Genomic DNA, 18,267 nt, shown 5'->3' on the forward strand with positions numbered 1-18,267 from the left:
AGATATAATGGGGACATCCAGGGACAAACCTAAAGGTAACCATTTTGTTTTCCAGAGCCTTTGATGGGCTGTTACTGCAACTATCTCTTGGGAGGAGCGGTTTATGTGGGGGCAGAGGCATAGCGGGGCAAATGGTGCCCAGGGCAAAATGGCTCCCCCTGCGCCCCATGGTAGTGATTCACCCTTCAGCACCCCATGGTAGCTATGCACCCTGTATGCCCCATAGTAGCTACACCCCCACGCACCCACTTACCTGAGTCGGCACCGTGCAGCCCAGGCTCCAGCTGATGTGCAGCCCATGCTCCAGCTGGGGGTGGGGCTGGCCGGCTGGCTGCTCCACACAGTCCAGGCTCCAGCCTCCAGGTTGGCCAATGGTCCGGCTGGCCTGCCCCGCCTGACTGTCCGAAGCCTGCTGGAGGTGGAGTGTGGTGGGTGGGTCAGAAGTGTGACTCACTAGGGGGCACTCGGAGCGTTTGTCCCTGGATGTCCCCATTATATCTACTTGACTATGTGAGGTTTTTAGTTTGTTGCTTGTGAACTGTAACAAGTGGGGACCCTGGAAAACTCACAGTGAGGGGAGCCCCATCCTTCTCTCTGCTTCTCTGTCCGACTACTTGCCAACCAACCCTGCCTGCCTACAGTGCCACTGCCTTCACCTGCCTGGATCATTTTGCTGCTGCAGTGGCAGAGGGGACAGCAGCGGCTCCTGCTTCTCCTGCCTGCCTGCAGTGCCTCTGCCTCCACCTCAAGTGGAGCCAGGAATGGCAGCAGCTGAGGCAGTAGCTTATGTTGGGTTTATTAGCTGCTGCTCCTCCTCCCCTGCCTGGGCGGCTTGCTGGCTCACATGGTGGCAGGCATCTGCTTTTCTCTTTTCTGAGTGGTGTGCCAATCTCATAATGCAAAATACAAAAATTAATTTTGGGAGGGGGTCCCCTAGGTTGGTAGAGAAATATCCCATTGTCTTTACCTGGTCCTATTCTCTATGTTTTTTGATCAGCACATGGGCTAAGTTCAGAATGTGGCACATGTTGCTAGTTGCAATTTGTGAGCCTCCTAGGCCGAGAGGTAAGCAGAATACACGCTGCATTTTATATGCAAATGTAAACACAAGGCCTATTAAATTATACCCCTGGGGGGTGGAAAAAACTTAGTCTTGCATTAGAGTAAATACAGTATGTCAGTAAATGAATTGGCTCCTGTGTGGGCAACAAAAGTTGTAGAACTGGGCCATGCACAGATGGTGTATGGATTCCTACCTACTCAGGAATCCTCTATAATATGCAAAACAATGCAGGTGTTCAAAAGAAGATTGAAGACCCAAAATGATCTGATGAGAACTGAATATGCTTTAAAAGGGGTAGGTTGCTGAGCATTGGTTAAAAGAAAAAAATAAGACGGTGGAAGGAGAAATCAGGTTGCTCAAGCTCCTGAGAGTTTACAGATTATCAAATCTCCGTGTATTACCAAGATTCCCGGCTCTAAACTGTGCTTTGTTTCCTTCGTCCCTACTGTCTATATGAGCTGTGGAATTCAGATGCCCGGGATTCTACCTGGGCCACCCAGCAGACAGCTGCCATAGAGATGGAAGGGAAACTAGATGGTTTTTTTTGGGGGGGGGGGTCATAAAGGAAGCAGCATGTGAAAAATTGCTGGAGGGTTTTGTCTACATAATGGGGGGAACCTTTGTGAGCATGTGGGCCCCTTTAGAATTTTATGAGAGGATGGTGAACACTGCTCCAAAATGGCTGCTACAGAGGGTGGAGCTGGTGGCCCCAAGAGGCAGAGCTGAGAGGAATGCTTCCTTCTTTATACCTTCTAAGAAGGAAAACATGAAGGAGAATGAAACCACAAACTTGCTAAGGAAAACCCAGCGGCTTACCATTCCTCTTAACTCTCCAGTGGAAATATTCCTCATTTGAAAGAGGAAATCCAATAACAAGTCCTGTTTTAGAATGGCCCCATTCATTTCCTGAAAATCTTGGTGCGTGCCAAGAGGAAGTACTGTTGGACTTGACATCATGTTGGGGAACCCTGGTTCACACATTGACTGTATTTTGCACATTCAGTTTCCTGTGCTTCTGAGTGCTTAACTGCAAAGAGCTTTCTGGGAAGTTCTGATTTGCTCATTAGGATCACCATGCCTCCTGGGTTCTAGATAGATTGACTGGAGGGAAGGTGGTTTTGGCTGCAGACCTTCCTGGGAGTAAATCACCCTGAATAAAGTGACACATACTTATGACTAGAACTCCTTAAGGTTTGCTTTCTTCTTGTAGGAGACAGTGATGTGTACAAATCTACCAGGAGGTTCCCTATACCCATTTGCAGCCCCACCATGTATCAGTCTTTGGCCTTGATTATTATTGATTATTACCGATTATTACAGATTACTGAAACTGATTATTACGATTATTACTGGTTACCAGAACCGATTATTACTGATTACTGAAATTGATTATTACCTATTATTACCAATTACAAAACCGATTATTACCGATTACTTGAACGGATTATTACCAGTTATTACCAATATCGAGACCGATTATTACCAATTACTGAAACCGATTATTACCGATTATTACTGATACCGAAACCGATTACTACCAATGATTACCGATACTGAAACAGATGATTACTGATACGGAAACCGATTATTACCGATTTTAATTGATTACCAAAACTGATTATTACTGATTACTAAAACCGATTATTACCGATTACAGAAACTGATTACTACCTTTTACTGAAACCGAAGATTACAATTATTATCGATACCAAATTACTGATTATTACCAATTACTGAAGCTGATTATTACTGATTATTACAGATTACAAAACCGATTATCACCGATTTATGAAAACGATTATTACTGGTACAAAAAACTCTTATTACCGATTATTACCGATTTCTGAAACCGATTATTACCGATTACTGAAACCAATTCTTGCCGATTATTACGATACCAAAACTGATTATTACCGATTATTACGGATTACTGAAATGATTACCGATAATTACCGATTACGAAACCGAATATTACCGATTAATGCAATCGATTATTATCAATTATTACCACTTCCCAAATTGGATTATTACCGATGATTACCGATACCAAAACCAATTATTACTGATTTTTACTGATTATTGAAACCGATTATTACTGATTATTACTGATACTAAAACCGATTATTACAAATTACTGAAATTGATTATTACAGGTTACCGAAACCGATTATTACTGATTACTGAAACCGACGAATACCGATTGTTATGGATACCAAAACCAATTATTACCAATTATTACTGATTACTGAAACCGATTATTATCAATGATTATCGATTAGCAAAACCAAATATTACCAATTAATGTAACCGATTATTAATGTATTACCAATTACCGATTACCAAATACCGATTAATGTATTACCAATTACCAATTACCGATTATTAATGTATTTCCAATTTCCAATTACCAAATCCAATTATTACTGATACCAAAATAAATTCTTACCAATCTTTAATGATTACTGAAACTGATTATTACCGATTATTACAGATTACTGAAACCGATTATTACCAATTACTGAAACCAATTCTTGCTGATTATTACCGATACCAAAACCAATTACTGAAACCGATTATTACCGATACCAAAACCACTTACTGAAACCAATTATTACTGATACCAAAACCGATTATTACCAATACCAAAACTATTATTACCGATTATTACTGATTACTGAAACCGATTATTACCGATTACTGAAACCAATTCTTGCTGATTATTACCGATACCAAAACCAGTTATTACAAATTATTACCGTTAACTGAAACCAATTATTACCGATTGTTACCGATTATTACCAATTACTGAAGCAGATTATTATCGATTACCAATTACCAAATCCGATTATTACCGATACCAAACCAATTATTACCGATTTTTACCAATTACTGAAACCGATTATTACCAATTACTGAAATAGATTATTGTTGATTATTACTGATAACTGATACCAGTTATTACCAATTATTACCGATTACCCAAACCGATTATTACCGATTACTGAAACCGATTATTAACAATACCAATTGTTACAGATTATTACTGGTTACCGAAACATACGGGAATGTAAACTCAAAGAGAAGGAAAAGACCACATGTGCATAAATGACCTGACACTTAAATAGCTGAAAGGGGGTTCAAAGACAGGTTCTTTCCCCCATATTTCTCTTTTCTTCTTTCTCTCCTACCCTCAGTGGTTCTCAACCTTCCTAATGCCACAACCCTTTAATACAGTTCCTCATGTTGTGGTGACCCCCAATGCTAACATTTAATCAATTTTACAGATGTAAAACACTGATTCAAAGAGTCTTAGGTGACCCCTGTGAAAGGGCCGTTCGACTCCCAAAGGGGTTGCGACCCACAGGTTGAGAACCACTGGCTTACATCATTCTGGAGGGGTAGATTGTTCGGGAAGTGGGTAGAAGTTCCATTTTTTCCTCTTTTGTGATTCCGCAGCTTGTACATCTAGCTGTATTTCTGATTCATGTCTTAGGTGGTTGAGAAGATAGCAGGTGGCTCATTTGCAATTTACCACCTTTTACAGGAGCCGGCACAGCAAGACTTTTCTGACCATTGTCTCGTGAATTTCTAAAGTAGAAAAGTGACTAACATATTAAATAAGTAAATAACAGTGTTGACTATGAAATTCTGTTTAGGTGATATTCTGGCAAATTGACATGGTATACTTTGCAAATAGTTCGTCTTCTCAATAATTATTTTTCTTTTCCCCACCGGTGACTCTTTTTCAACCAGTTTCTCATAAAATACATTTGCCTTGCAGCAATTCTTCATTCATCATGTTCCATTACCAGTGGTGGCTGAGCTGAAGTTTCCTGAGTCCTAGGGAGAGTATGTATAAAAGGAATGGCCTCATGGCCAACGTGACAGTGACCTCCGCCACTCCAGAGGTACCGATTCTATGTTTGTTTTTATTTTGTCAGCTAATGGTGGAAGCAGAATTTGCAGTTTGTTTTGCTATCTCTGGGGGACCCGCTAAATTTTCAGAAAAATCTGAAATCTTAAAAAAAAGGTTGAATATAGTGTTGTTTGTACACTTGCAGACAACACACTTACTATATTCAGGAGAGCTGGCGGTAGCTGCTTTTAGATGCTGCTAGATACTGCTCCAGCCAGGCTCCAAGGCAGAGGCATAGCAAGGGGGAAAAGCAGCCGGTGCACTGATGTGTCCTCCACCCCTGCCCCGAAATGCCCACTGCCACGCCCCCGGAACACCCCTGGAATGCCCCCGGAACGCCCTTGCCACACTCCCACAGGGGCGTGCTCCTGGTGCGTTGCGCGCACCCCCCATCACCTTGGAGCTACGCCTCTGCTCCAAGGTGAGTGGTACAGTCTGCAGCCCTCAAAAGTCTCTTGCCCCCTCACTTCTCTGCTTCTAATTGTCAAATCAGTTACATACCTGATTAGAGATTTACATGTGTATTTACACTTTCTTTATGTTTTTATATCTAGTTCTGAACATGTCCCCAGAATGTGGATAAAAAATTCCACATGGCGGGGCCATGTTCAGACAAATCCAAAAAATGCCAGTACTCTAAAACAGAATACTGGTGGAAATCTCACAAAATCTTGCAAAATCACTCCGCTGTGGGGTTACATAGCAATCAAGGCACTGCTGCCTGTGCAAACTCAGTCCGACAAAGAGAAAGCAGTAGGTTCTGGGAGAAGGAGACAGAGAGTTGAGTGAGGATGGGTAGAAAGTAGAGAAAAAGCGGGAACAAGAGGGAACGTGTGAACCAATAAGGGGGGGGGGTAGAATTTTCCTCCAATTCAAGTTTCATGACTGTATATAGATGTAATAACTGCATTCACTGCCAGAAAAATTGCATAGTAGCCAATAGACCAAATGGAACAATAAATATTTTTCATCCCCAGATCCTAAATCTTTTCATGCGTGAATAGAATTGGATGAAATATAGTTAATTAATCTGTAGTGGTTGATGAGCCGGCTCTTGTTTTTCTGAACCCTCAAAACATTTGAAAGTTGAATGACTCATAAGAATGATGTGTTTTTAGATTTAAACAATGTTCATAATGTTTAATCTGTGTGTCTTTGCCAGGTCTTGTTGTAATTGTGGGATACTGGTCTATTCATGAAGGAAAATGCTATGCATGGTCCCAAGATCACCCGGTGTCCAGTTTCCCAAGCCAGAAAGTAGTTTAGAAAAATTCCGTGGTTGTTTTTATATACTCCAGTTATAGCAAATAAAATTTAATTAGTTGCACATGGGAATAATTAACTCCTTACTTTTTCAGACTAAAATTATTTTCCACCTATCCATACGTTCAGTAACATCAAATATCTTTGTTTTAAAAACAGAGCATGTCTCATAAAAGCACAAATGTTACTGCAAATGGTTGTGGTGGTTTTTCTGGGCTGTGTGACCGTGGTCCGGTGGATCTTGTTCCTAACATTTCGCCTGCATCTGTGACTGGCATCTTCAGAGGTGTATCACAGAGGGAAGACTGTGACACACTGTGTCTCACTGGACACAGTGTGTAACAGACTTCCCTCTTTGATACACCTCTGAAGATGCCAGCCACAGATGCCGGCGAAATGTTACGAACAAGATCCACCAGACCACAGCCACACAGCCCGGAAAACCCACTACAACCAGTTGAATCCGTCCATGAAAGCCTTTGACGTTACTGCAAATGTTTGCAGTATCTCTATGCATCTCCATTCAGTATCATTTCAGCTTGTTGCTTTCAAGTTTTAGCCATCTTTCCCTAGTCCAGCAGCTTGTGGTAGGCACAACATTCTGATGTATACAAGGAGCTCCTTTGCCTACAGACTGCCTTATTCATTTTAATGGAAAATCCTGATTCAACAATGTATTCCATTTTTGCATGTAGATCTGCTTAGTCTACTGCATGAAGAGGGTAGCTTGTGAGAAAATGTTTGCTGGCTGTCTCCAGATTCCCATTGATGTTTCTCTATATAATTTGGTACATGAGTGATTGTGGTAATGGTGGGGAGCAACTGGTTTATATGTGGACTGTTAGAACTCAGCCAGTTACATGGTCAGAGAGGTAAACTCTTCTCTCTGCAATCATAACGAGCACTTTGTTTTGAAAAGACTGGCATGTTAATTCTTAAGATCTGGAGTAGGATTGTTAAGTATAAGCCTATTTTTACTCAGCTCCTTTGAGTATGACATGACTTCTGCAAAAATAATCATGTTAATAAACTTTTTTTTTATCCCACTAAGTGTATTTAGTGAGATCTCCAAGCTTTAAAAATTGGAAATACTAAATGCTAGGTTATGGAAAATGCCTTTTATTGGACCCTATTCACTTCAGTTTTTTTGCGAAAAAGTTGTACAGAATTACTGGAATTCACCGTGGGTTTAAACCGGTAGCTAAAATAGAAGAACCAGCAGCAGAACTAAGCAAGTAGAATTTGAATAAAACAAATGACTATAGTTCAGCGATCTAGCATTATTTATGCAGGGTTTGAAAAATGAAGTTACTGTGCAGCAAATGTTTGAAATACATACAACCGGCAGCCTTGTGGTTAAGATTTCTACCATAACCACCAACTTGCAAGAACCTACTTACTGACCTGCTTTTTTTGGCATCTTACATAATCATCTTATTGAGAAGTTACAGTAAATCTGTAATGTCTATTAGAAACTGTCTTTCTAAAATTTGGAAGGTTGCCTTCTTGATTAATACTTTAGGTTCAGGTTCAGCAGGTAGAAGATTCCCCTCCCCCCCAAGATTTGTCTCTATCTTTGGAGGTCTCACAAGTGGCTAGCCCATATACTAGAAATCTAAAGGATTATTGTAAAGTATACAGATGCATATTTAACATCTTACCTTATCTTACCCTATATAATTGATTAAGTTGCAAAGTGTATGAACCCTAAACCAAAGGGAGCACAGGATGTGTGAACCCTCAACCAGTGAGTGCGCAGGATGTACAACCCTCAACCATTGCTATGAACCCTCAATCAGTGGGTGTGCAGGATGTACAAACATCAACCAATGGGAGTATGACTGTCCTGTACGCCCATTGGTTGAGGGTTTGTCCTATCCGCTCCCATTCATCTCCCCCATCCCCTGCCCTGGAAAGAGACCTGTGCATCTCCCTCCCTCCCTTTCTCAATTGACAAAAGTCAAATGGGAGAAGGATGATCACTTCCCTTCAGGCCACTGTGGCTGGAAGGAGAGCACTTGCGGGTGGGGGAAGGGCAGGGAAGGCCGTGGAGTCAAAACTGAGCAGACAGTCACTTCTTTTCAGGCCAGTGTGGCTGGAAGGACAGTAGTTGGGAGAAGGGGCAGGAAGGGGATTGAGCTGAGCTGAAGTCGAGCAGAAGGGCCAGATAAGAAGGGGAAAGGGGAACAGTGAGAAGCCACACCCCTCCCTCTCTAAGTGGTGCCATGACCAGTGCCATTGGAAAGAGAGTGGTTGGAGGAAAGGGCAGGGAAGGCCATGGAGCTGAGGTTCTGCGGACGATCACTCCCCTTCAGACCGGTGTGACTGGAAGGACAATAGCTGGAGGGGAGGGAAGAGGATTGATCCGAGGTCAAGCAGAAGAGCCGAGTAAGAAGGGGGAACAAAGGGAACCTACACCCCACCCTCTCTAGGTGGCACCATGGCTAGTGCCGCTGGAAGGAGAGCGGTTGCGGTGGAGATCAGGTAAGGTCACCGCCCCCCGTCCAGAGCCTATTTCATTGGAGTCTGAAATGGGCTTTCCTGCTTGTCTTCTAACATAGTAGGGAATGAGCAGTGATGACTCTGGAATATATTGAATGGTAAAGATATATACCTCTCGTGCCTTTTTCACATTTCATTTTCTGAAGTCCTTTCTCCCAACTTTTTAATTTGCTAGTGTTCCCAAGACCTGGATGATTTTGGACACGTGCCCTAACTCTCAGGGTGGAATGCAGCAATTACCGTAACATATGACATAATAAAAACCCCATCTTAAAACTAAAAGTTTCATCAGATTTAAAGAGACAAAAGGCCCCTCGCCCTGAAAAAATAAGAAAAAAATCTTATTTTTTCTAGATTTTTGATGCTGAAAAATCAGAGCTTTGACATACTGGGGCTGGTGAGGAATTCCAACAAGATGGGTTTTCTTAATAGAAACGCACAACAAAAAAATTCCCCAAATGTGAACTCCCACGACTGTTAGCAGTAACTCAGCTTCTAAGACTCACATGTATAGAATTGCATAGAAAACCTCAGTGAAATAGATCATGGAGAAAAGTGGGGGGCGGGGGCAGTCTGATCATGAGAATAAGCACATCCAGTATGGAGAATGAGACCTGGACACATAATATCTTTTCCTGAAACACTCTTGGCAGGTTTCTTAAAAAGTTGCTTAGAACAAAAGTACTGGCACTGAGTGTCAGCAACTCATGGCTTTTTACCTCCTGCCTTACCAGTGGTATGCAGTTCTGCTCTTATTTATATTACTTTTTTTTTACTGCTACTTGTACTTACCTATCCATACTCCCCCTGTCTGCTCAGTCACTGCTACACTTTGCAGCTAGCTTGTCCCAACCTTTTAAAGTCTGGAGAGCTCTACAGATTACCTAACTGGATGGCAGTTATTCCACCCCCACCCCCCTGCCGCAGAAGGCCATTGCATTCACACCCTGCATGTGAGCTCCCAAAGGTACCTGGTGGGCCACTGTGAGTAGCAGAGAGCTGGACTAGATGGACTCTGGTCTAATCCAGCTGGCTTGTTCTTATGTTCTTAACTTTAAAGGAAAATGCTGGGGAAAAGGCTATGAGGCTATCCCACTACTCTTCTTCTGCTTCTTTTGCTTCTGTTTCTGGTATGCTGCTTCTGCTGGTTCTTCTTCTGTTTCTTTTGTTGTTTCTTCTTCTTCTTTATCTTCTTCTTCTGCTGCTGCTGCTGCTGACAGAGTAGATAGGATTGTGGTGGGCTTGGCAAGAGGGGAGGAATGTAAGAGAGACAGTAGCAGGTAGAATTTCCTATTTGTTTTCTCATCTTCCTACCCCAGTGTTGTGAATCTATCTACAAATAAAAGCTTTTAAAAATCACTGCTGTGGAAAATTAATTCTTGGGTACATCCCGAACATTAAATTGGAAATTGTTCCTGTACATCGCCACATGTCTTTTCTCCTCTGTTAGCCAGTACACCCAAGAATCAGTTTGAGAATTCTTTATAAAAATGTTAAGGTCAGACTCTACTAAAAGTAAAAATCCATTCACAAATGTATGTTTTACTGAAACCCATTCCTTTCTTTCCCAGGGCAGTAGCAGTTCTGACTCGCTGGAAGGACGGAGTTCAGATTATGCCCATAAAAGTTATGATGCAGTTGTGTTTGATGTGTTGAAAGTAACACCGGAGGAGTTTGCAGTAAGTACAGCTACTGTTTTTAAGTTAACGTGTTTGATTTCAGGTATTAGCATGATATAAGAAATAATAAGGTCTCATTCAATCACTTGACAGAACAGGGAGGATTTATTCCTCTGTGCGCAATTGTAGCCCGCCTGTCACTTACTTCAGTAGTGTTAGCCCTGTGTTGCAGTCACTTCACAGTATGCTGCCATCACTTGCATCTGTGCAAGCTGGGTGGGGCTGATGTGCTTCCACAGCAACACATAGTACTGAGGAGGCTCAGAGCTTGGGCTGGCTGCTGGCAGTTCAGCAAAGAATAAAGTCTAAGGTTACCAAGTCCATGGAAGAGTTCAAAGAGAAGTCAGTCAGGCCAGGAGTGCATACAGCAACAAGGAGGACCCAAGAATCAAGGTCAGAAGCCGGTCCGTTGTCAGTCAGGTCTGGATACAGCAGTGGTGTGTAGACAAGGTCAGGTAGAATCCACTTTGCCACCACAATTGCAGTTCCTGCCCAAGGCCTTTTATTCCTCAGAGCTACTTGCCTGGGGCTGCTCCTGCAAAGGCTCTGGGCAATGCCTAGCCTGTAGTCTTGCTGAGCGGCATCTCTCCTTTAAGGCCAGTCTCAATCTCCATCCACACTGTAGGCTGGCATCTGGAGACCCAGAGCTGCTAGGATCGCCTTTAACCCCGCTGATTAGTTCTGAGCCAGAAGCCTGTGTGAGTTCAAACTCAACCGGTTCAACTGGCTTCTCTCTGCAAGGCTCCACGAACCCTTCCTCAGGCAAGCTATCAGCCGCAGCAGGGGCTTCTCAAAGGTACTGTCAGTTGCAGCAAAGGGGGACCATGACAGCATCAATAAGCTCATCAGAAAGAGGAGAGAAATCATCTAGGGCACATCATGCTCTTGTTTACCTTCTCTGACAATCCCCTCCAGTGGCTTAGTGGTGAAGAGCAGGTGTACTCTAATCTGGAGGAACCGGGTTTGATTCCCTCCTCTGCCACCTGAGCTGTGGAGGCTTATCTGGGGAATTCAGATTAGCCTGTGCACTCCAGCACACTCCAGCTGGGTGACCTTGGGCTAGTCACAGTTCGTCGGAGCTCTCTCAACCCCACCTACCTCACAGGGTGTTTGTTGTGAGGGGGGAAGGGCAAGAAGTTTGTCAGCCCCTTTGAGTCTCCTCCAGGACAGAAAGGGAGGATATAAATCCCAACTCATCATCATCATCATCATCATCATCATCATCATCATCATCATCATCTTCATCTTCTTCTTCTTCTTCTTCTTCTTCTTCTTCTTCTTCTTCTTCTTCTTCTTCTTCTTCTTCTTCTTCTTCTTCTTCTTCTTCTTCTTCTTCTTCTTCTTCTTCTTCTTTCCCCATGAACATTTTAGTTTGAACGTTGTCATTTCTTCAGGAACACAAACTCTACGAGACATTGAAGAGAGTTGAGCCCCATGGCACCTTTAGATGCCTTTCCGTCTTTCTGAACATCAGTAGTTTGCTTAATACTGTCAGTTCCTAGATTTCGCTGAGGCACTGGTTTTTATAAACAGTTTTCAAAATGAGATTTTTTGGAGTGATCTAAACACTCAGGGATTTAGACAAGGACAATGACTGCATGGGTTATTTGCCTCAGGTTATCTGCTGTTGGGAAGCAGGTTTTTTTTTTTTTGTTGCTTCTGCTGGGGGACTGAAACGAGGAAACTGAGAAGCCTTCTTGGAGTTGTGCTGTCTTGGCAGACACACCAGCAACAGGGAAACCGCAAGAGACTGTCCCCATGTGGAAACTACTATTGTGACTGGTAGAAACAATTTGATATATGTATTTATTGTTTAAAATGTGTGTATCCCCTTTCCATTTAACAGGGATTCAAATAAATAAATAGACAACCACAACCATTAAACTGAATAACTTTTTTAAAAAACTCAGGGCATTGCCACATATTGCCAAAACTATAACACATTAAAAATTGAACTCAAGGAGCAAGGTGCTTAATGAATCAGATGCTGAAAATGCCATCCTAATCAAAATTGCACCCTTCTAGGTCTATTCAGAGCAAAAGAAGTAGAAGGGTTTTACTTGTTAAGGATGGCACTGTAAAAATATGAGCAAAGACCGTCTTCACCCAGCTCTTAAAAACAGACAGTGATAGCACCAAGGAAGCATCTCTTGGGAGGGACCACAAATTGGATAGTGCATTCACCAAATAAAGACCCTTTCTTTGATTGACAGCTACCTTACTTCTGAAGGTGAGTGAGCCCAGAGAAGGATGTGCTGATTTTGATAGACTTGAATGAAGTACTGGCCAGAGAAACCAGCTGCTTTGCTTTTATTTTGCACGAGGGCCATATGCCAATTAAATTGTATGTGGTACAAAATTAGACGCTGGAAAAAATGCAAAGGAACATGAAGATTTCTCTTACTCCAGAATGGTGAGAAATGAACTAAAACCCGGAGGTTGGGGACTGAAAATGGAAAAAAACAACCACGAAGTACCCCTAAATTAAGGAAGGGAAGCGCTACTCTCTTTCCTTGTCCTCAGCTATTTCAGGGTGAAATTTCAACAGGTAGGTTGGCGAATAGTGTGGAATGGGGAATATTGTACTTTTTAAATTATTTACGCGTACAAGTTATCATGCATATTTGATTTTGTCGCACCGCAGCTTTAGTAGTTTAATTTGTAAAGTTGTAATTCTTCTATCTTTAACCTTTGTTACAGAGTCAGATTACACTAATGGATACACCAGTGTTTAAAGCTATACAACCAGAGGTATGTGCCTTACATTAACTGTAAATGATGTTAAGATGTGTTGAAAGAAAAAATGGTCATTACACCCTGTTGCAGCTCTCTCTCTGTGTGTGCTTTTTTACACTTCTTTTGTACTCTCAGTCTCTTTCTTCTTTTCCATCTCCAAATCTTGAGGGAAATGAACCACCATAGATGCATCTAATGGCTTCCCCTTCAGTCCCTCCTAACGGCTAGGTATCTGCCCATCTCCATGAGTGATATCTTGTGCCTAGTTTGAACTGTAGGGCATCCCTGGCTTGAGCAGAGTCAAGAATGAATTTGTTGTGGTCAGGGCTTTGAGAACACCAATATAAGCATGGAATTGGATAACATGGTCAGGATTTGGTATGTAGGAGCCTTCATAAAGTTCTGAAGTGTACCTTCGTTTAAGTCTGTTGCAACTAAAACAAAAAAATGCAGTACCTTAAACCCTTAAAATTTTATTATGTATAAAATTTCATGAGCCGGAGGCAGATGCATGAAATGTAATACTTAACGTGCCATCCATTCTAAGTAGAGTTACACTCTCTAAGCCCTTTGATTTCAGTGGAATTAGAAGGGTAAAAACTTCTTAAGATGGCAATGATAGTATTTATTTTCTTGCCACTTACTGTAACTGACAAGTTAGAATGTCACTCACGAAAGCTTATAAATTTGAAATGTGTGGCCACTATTCTCTTAGTGGACTTTTGTACTCATGCCTATCTCCTATTAACTTTTGTGCCATCTTGAATTATTATTATTATTATTATTATTATTATTATTATTATTATTATTATTATTATTATTATTATTATTATTATTATTAAAATTTGATAAACCACACACCCCGAAGGGCTCTGGGCAGTGTACAGCAAAACCACAACTAAAACAATGTGCACAATAAATAAGTGATAAATAGTTAAAATACATAACTCAGAATAAGCAGCATTCTAAAACCCAGTAAAACAATATTAATAATACTAATGATGGCTCCCGGTTCCAAGGCCAGGAGGGGACAGACAATACCGAAACTGGTAGTCACACCGGTAGTGCCAATGATGGTACAGCACGCAACACAGGGACATCTAATCGGCTGGCCTCCCCAAAAGCCCGGTGGAACAATTCGGTCTTACAGGCCCTGCGGAAATCACTAAGATCCCGCAGGGCCCGCACCGCTGATGGAAGTGTGTTCCACCAGGCAGGGGCCAGGGCCGTAAAAGCCCTGGCCCGGGTAGAGGCCAGCCGCATCACAGGGGGGCCAAGGATCATCAGCAAGTTGGCCTCAGTAGAGCGCAGAGGCCTACCAGGGACATATAATGTCATTTGTAATACTCGATGCTTACCTCTGAAACTTCAGGAAGCCCCCACTGCTAAAGAATATTTTTATCAATTTTTGCAGTGATTTTTTGCAATTTTATCAATGATTTGCAGCAGCTTGTTGTGCGTGAGAAGCAGCTTTGTAAATGTGCGAACCTACTGAAGAAGCACAGTGAAAAACGAAAATGTGAATGTATTTAAATAAGCACGATTTGAATTATTTTTAAATAAATTACGCTCTTCCCATTATGTCAGTTGACTGCAGCCATGTTAGAGCTGGACATAGCAATGGCAGGATTTCATTACATTCTGGCGTTGATGATTGCAGACAGCGGAAGATGGAAATGTGGTTTGAGGCAGGTTTTTAAAAAATTGTTTGATGCTTCTTATTTTAGAAGTCAGAATAGTGAAAACCCAGGTTCTCTAGGAAGCCATGTAGACGCTGAGTTAGTTTGGCAGAATGCAAGGAAAACTTTGAAGTCTTGCACATATTATATAGTGGTTCTTTTCTCTAATGAATATATGAAGTGACTAATTTTACCAAGACATGGCTGGTGAAGGCAGTTAGAGCTCCGAAACATAAATGCTTACATCTGCAGTTGAACATATAACATATGCAGTGCATTCTAAGACCAATTAGTCCTCAACTTTTGATGTTGCTGACAGATGTTTTTCCAGCTGCCTTGTTCGGTATTATGTAGTCAAATAAAAACAGTTTCTTGGTGGCATATGGCATTCCCTGGACTTGTTGCTGTCAAGTCACATCTGACTTATGGCAACTCCTGGCAGGGTTTTCAAGGCAAGATATCTTTAGAGGTGGTTTGCCATTACATGCCTCCACGTCATGACTCTTTTGTTTTTGGAGGTCTCCCATCCAAATTCTTGCCAGGGTTGATCCTGCTGGCTTCTGGGATCTAATGGGATCAGGCTAGCCTGGGCTATCCAGATCAGGGTGGTAACAGTACAGAATGAGCTTTCCCCCTGTTTCCCCGAAAATAAGACCCACCCCCAAAATAAGACCTAGCATGATTTTTCGGGATTCTTGAAATATAAGCCCTACTCCAAAAATAAGCCCTAGTTACAGATTTCCCAGCACACCTGATCTGGTCACTTAGGGGTGCAAAATCATGGGGAAAAATAAGGCATCCCCTGAAAATAAGCCCTAATGCACCTTTTGGAGCAAAAATTAATATAAGACTCTGTCTTATTTTCAGGGAAACATGGTATATTGGTTTTAAGACTGTCTCTGATATGTTACATTTCAGCAGGGCCAGCCTTAAATGCAATCCTGTGAAGAGTTAACACCAGTCTATACCGGTTGAAATTGTGGATGACATTTTTTAAATTGTGACATCTGGTTTAGTTGTTAAGGATGCTGGATGATTTGGAAAAGATGATATGACAGACAGCAAGGAAATATGATTTTTCCCAAAGTACAGTTTTGTCTGAAACAACATACTGTTTATAATCAGAGTGAGGTAGAAAGGCCTAGGAACAGGGGAGCCATCTGATTGGTTGTGGCCTCTTTCACTCTGATTGGCCAAGTAAGTGTATAATGCAGAGAAGGGAGAAGGTTAACTCCCTGGCAGAAGAATCTGTGAGGTTTTTTGGTCCTGAGCATTCGTGCTGTTAAGTGCTGTCTGCCATAAGTGTGTGTGAACAGTCAAACATCTCTCAGGGAAGTAGTTCATCACGGTGTGGGACTGCTACCATTATCAGCCTGAATGCTGAGTGAAAGCAAATATATACACAAAATATACTGCTGGAAGGGTTTATTGGAGAGCTAAGCTGTAGGGCCAGGATAGGGATATCTTCTAGTGCAGGGGTCTGCAACCTGCGGTTCTCCAGATGTTCATGGACTACAGTTCCCATCAGCACCTGCCAGCATGGCCAATTGTTCATGCTGGCAGGGGCTGATGGGAACTGTAGTCCATGAACATCTGGAGAGCCGCAGGTTGCAGACCCCTGTTCTAGTGAGAGAAGGATTCCTGTATACCAATAGGTCTAGGAGGGCAGTGTTTCCCAACCTTTTCGACATCGCAGTATCCTTGACGTCGCTCTTCATATTTCACGGTACCTGGGGGGGGGGGTTGCCCCTGCAACCCCTCTTACCTCAAGTCCTCAGTGTTGTTCTTTGATATAAATATAAATGGTTCAAAATATAAAAAATCAGCAACTTATTCTAATGCAATATATTTGATCTGAATTCATTTGTTAGCTTTTTAATGTATATCATAGTGCCTACAACCTCACCCTTTATTCACTTTCCTTTTTTGTCCTAACAAGATGCAATGTATCTGTCACCACAAAGCAGAGCAGGTTGTATCAGGGGCTTTCCACAAATGGGATCTTAATGTAAGGATACATCCTCTTGGAATGTATGCATCTTTTCTCACAGATTTAGATGAAAATACCGTCTCAGTCTTACTTTCTCTTTTCTAATTATCATGAGCAATGCAGTGCTGCTGTTATGTATGAGTGGACAAGGGCATGAATTTAAATTCTGAGAACCTACAGAGGCTTTTCCACTCAAACACCGGTTAAATTTTTTTTCAGAGCAACCTATCATTTGGCTGTAGCAAAAGGAAAAGTAGTGTTGTCATTTGCTGGTCAAGAGCCACTGCTTTCCTTCACTTTGCTTATTGCCATATAGTTTAAGGATAACTCAAAACTAGCAGTTTCCAGCATGGTGCTTGACCTTTCCAGATCCAAGTTTTATCCAGAGCTGAATCTACAGGCATTCCTGAGGACAGAGAAAAGTGTTGGATGTTTTACGAACGTTAATGAGTACCACATGCTTGTAGATGCTAAACGTTTAAAAAGTGAACTATGGCAAGCCTTGTCAAACTTACAATTCCCAGAATGTCTGTAACGTACTAATCATATATTCACCTCCTAGCACCTTATTAAGCTCCCTGGATATTAACATTAGTCCACCCCATTGGTTCACAATTTATTTGAATTAAGAAAGTACAATTATGGCTCTTGCATAGCAGGTTGATGTAAAAAGATTAAACGTTAACTGTGTGTTGCGGGATTTTGGAACTGTGTGGCCATGGATTGGTAGTTTTGTTGAATATGTGTGGCCATGGATTGGTAGTTTTGTTGAATATACCACCCCGGGGAGGGGGCGGTATAAAAATCGAATGAAATAAATAAATAATAAAATAAATAGCTTTTGCTCTTAGCATTTCCCCTGTGTTTATGGCTAGCATCTTCAGAGGCTTGTCACGGTAAAATGTGTTTCTCTCTGTGGCACAGTGTGGAGTGATTGTGTGATGGGGAATATGTTTGGTCTACCTCACGGTGGACATGAGACAAATGTGCCTCACCCCCTGTCAGGTGGACAAAAGGTACACCCCATCACATAATCACTATCCACTATGCCACGGAGAGAAACACATCTTACCGTGACATGACTCCAGAGGAGTAGCTGTTAATTCTGTGTTTCTCCTCACCACGGCCCTGTTCCCCACACACTTACCTTAGGTTCAGTTTGGAAAAGCTAATTGTTCCCCCTCTGGGGCCCCAGGTCTCCTGGGAAGTGTAGTTTCCACCAGGTCGCCAGCCTGAAGGGAACAGGTCAGCTCTTAACCTGCAATTGTTTCCACAGGTAAGTGTGGGGATGGGGCACTGTGGGGCTTACTTCCCAGCCCCCTGGTAACTCCTCACATGCTCCTCTGGAAGGCCAGCCTTAGATGTAGGCAAAACATTAGGAGCAAGAACTATCAGACCATGACCACACTGCCTGGAAAACCCACAATAGTTGGTTGATT

At 42.1% G+C, this 18,267-nt stretch overlaps 1 protein-coding gene across 5 annotated transcripts in view; it reads left to right on the top strand.

Moving 5' to 3' along the window:
• The window catches only part of RALGPS1 (Ral GEF with PH domain and SH3 binding motif 1), a 240,760-nt gene that overhangs the window by 27,712 nt on the left and 194,781 nt on the right, over positions 1–18,267 (top strand). For all 5 annotated transcript variants that reach the window (XM_048513563.1, XM_048513565.1, XM_048513566.1 and 2 more), the window contains exons 3-5: positions 4,845–4,971; positions 10,316–10,423; positions 13,124–13,174. In XM_048513563.1, coding sequence (XP_048369520.1) covers positions 4,915–4,971; positions 10,316–10,423; positions 13,124–13,174 — 216 coding nt within the window. In that variant the 5' untranslated portion in view covers positions 4,845–4,914. The remainder of the gene's footprint in view (positions 1–4,844; positions 4,972–10,315; positions 10,424–13,123; positions 13,175–18,267) is intronic.

This window comes from Sphaerodactylus townsendi, linkage group LG12, assembly GCF_021028975.2.
Source record: "Sphaerodactylus townsendi isolate TG3544 linkage group LG12, MPM_Stown_v2.3, whole genome shotgun sequence".
NCBI classification, from domain to species: domain Eukaryota; kingdom Metazoa; phylum Chordata; class Lepidosauria; order Squamata; family Sphaerodactylidae; genus Sphaerodactylus; species Sphaerodactylus townsendi.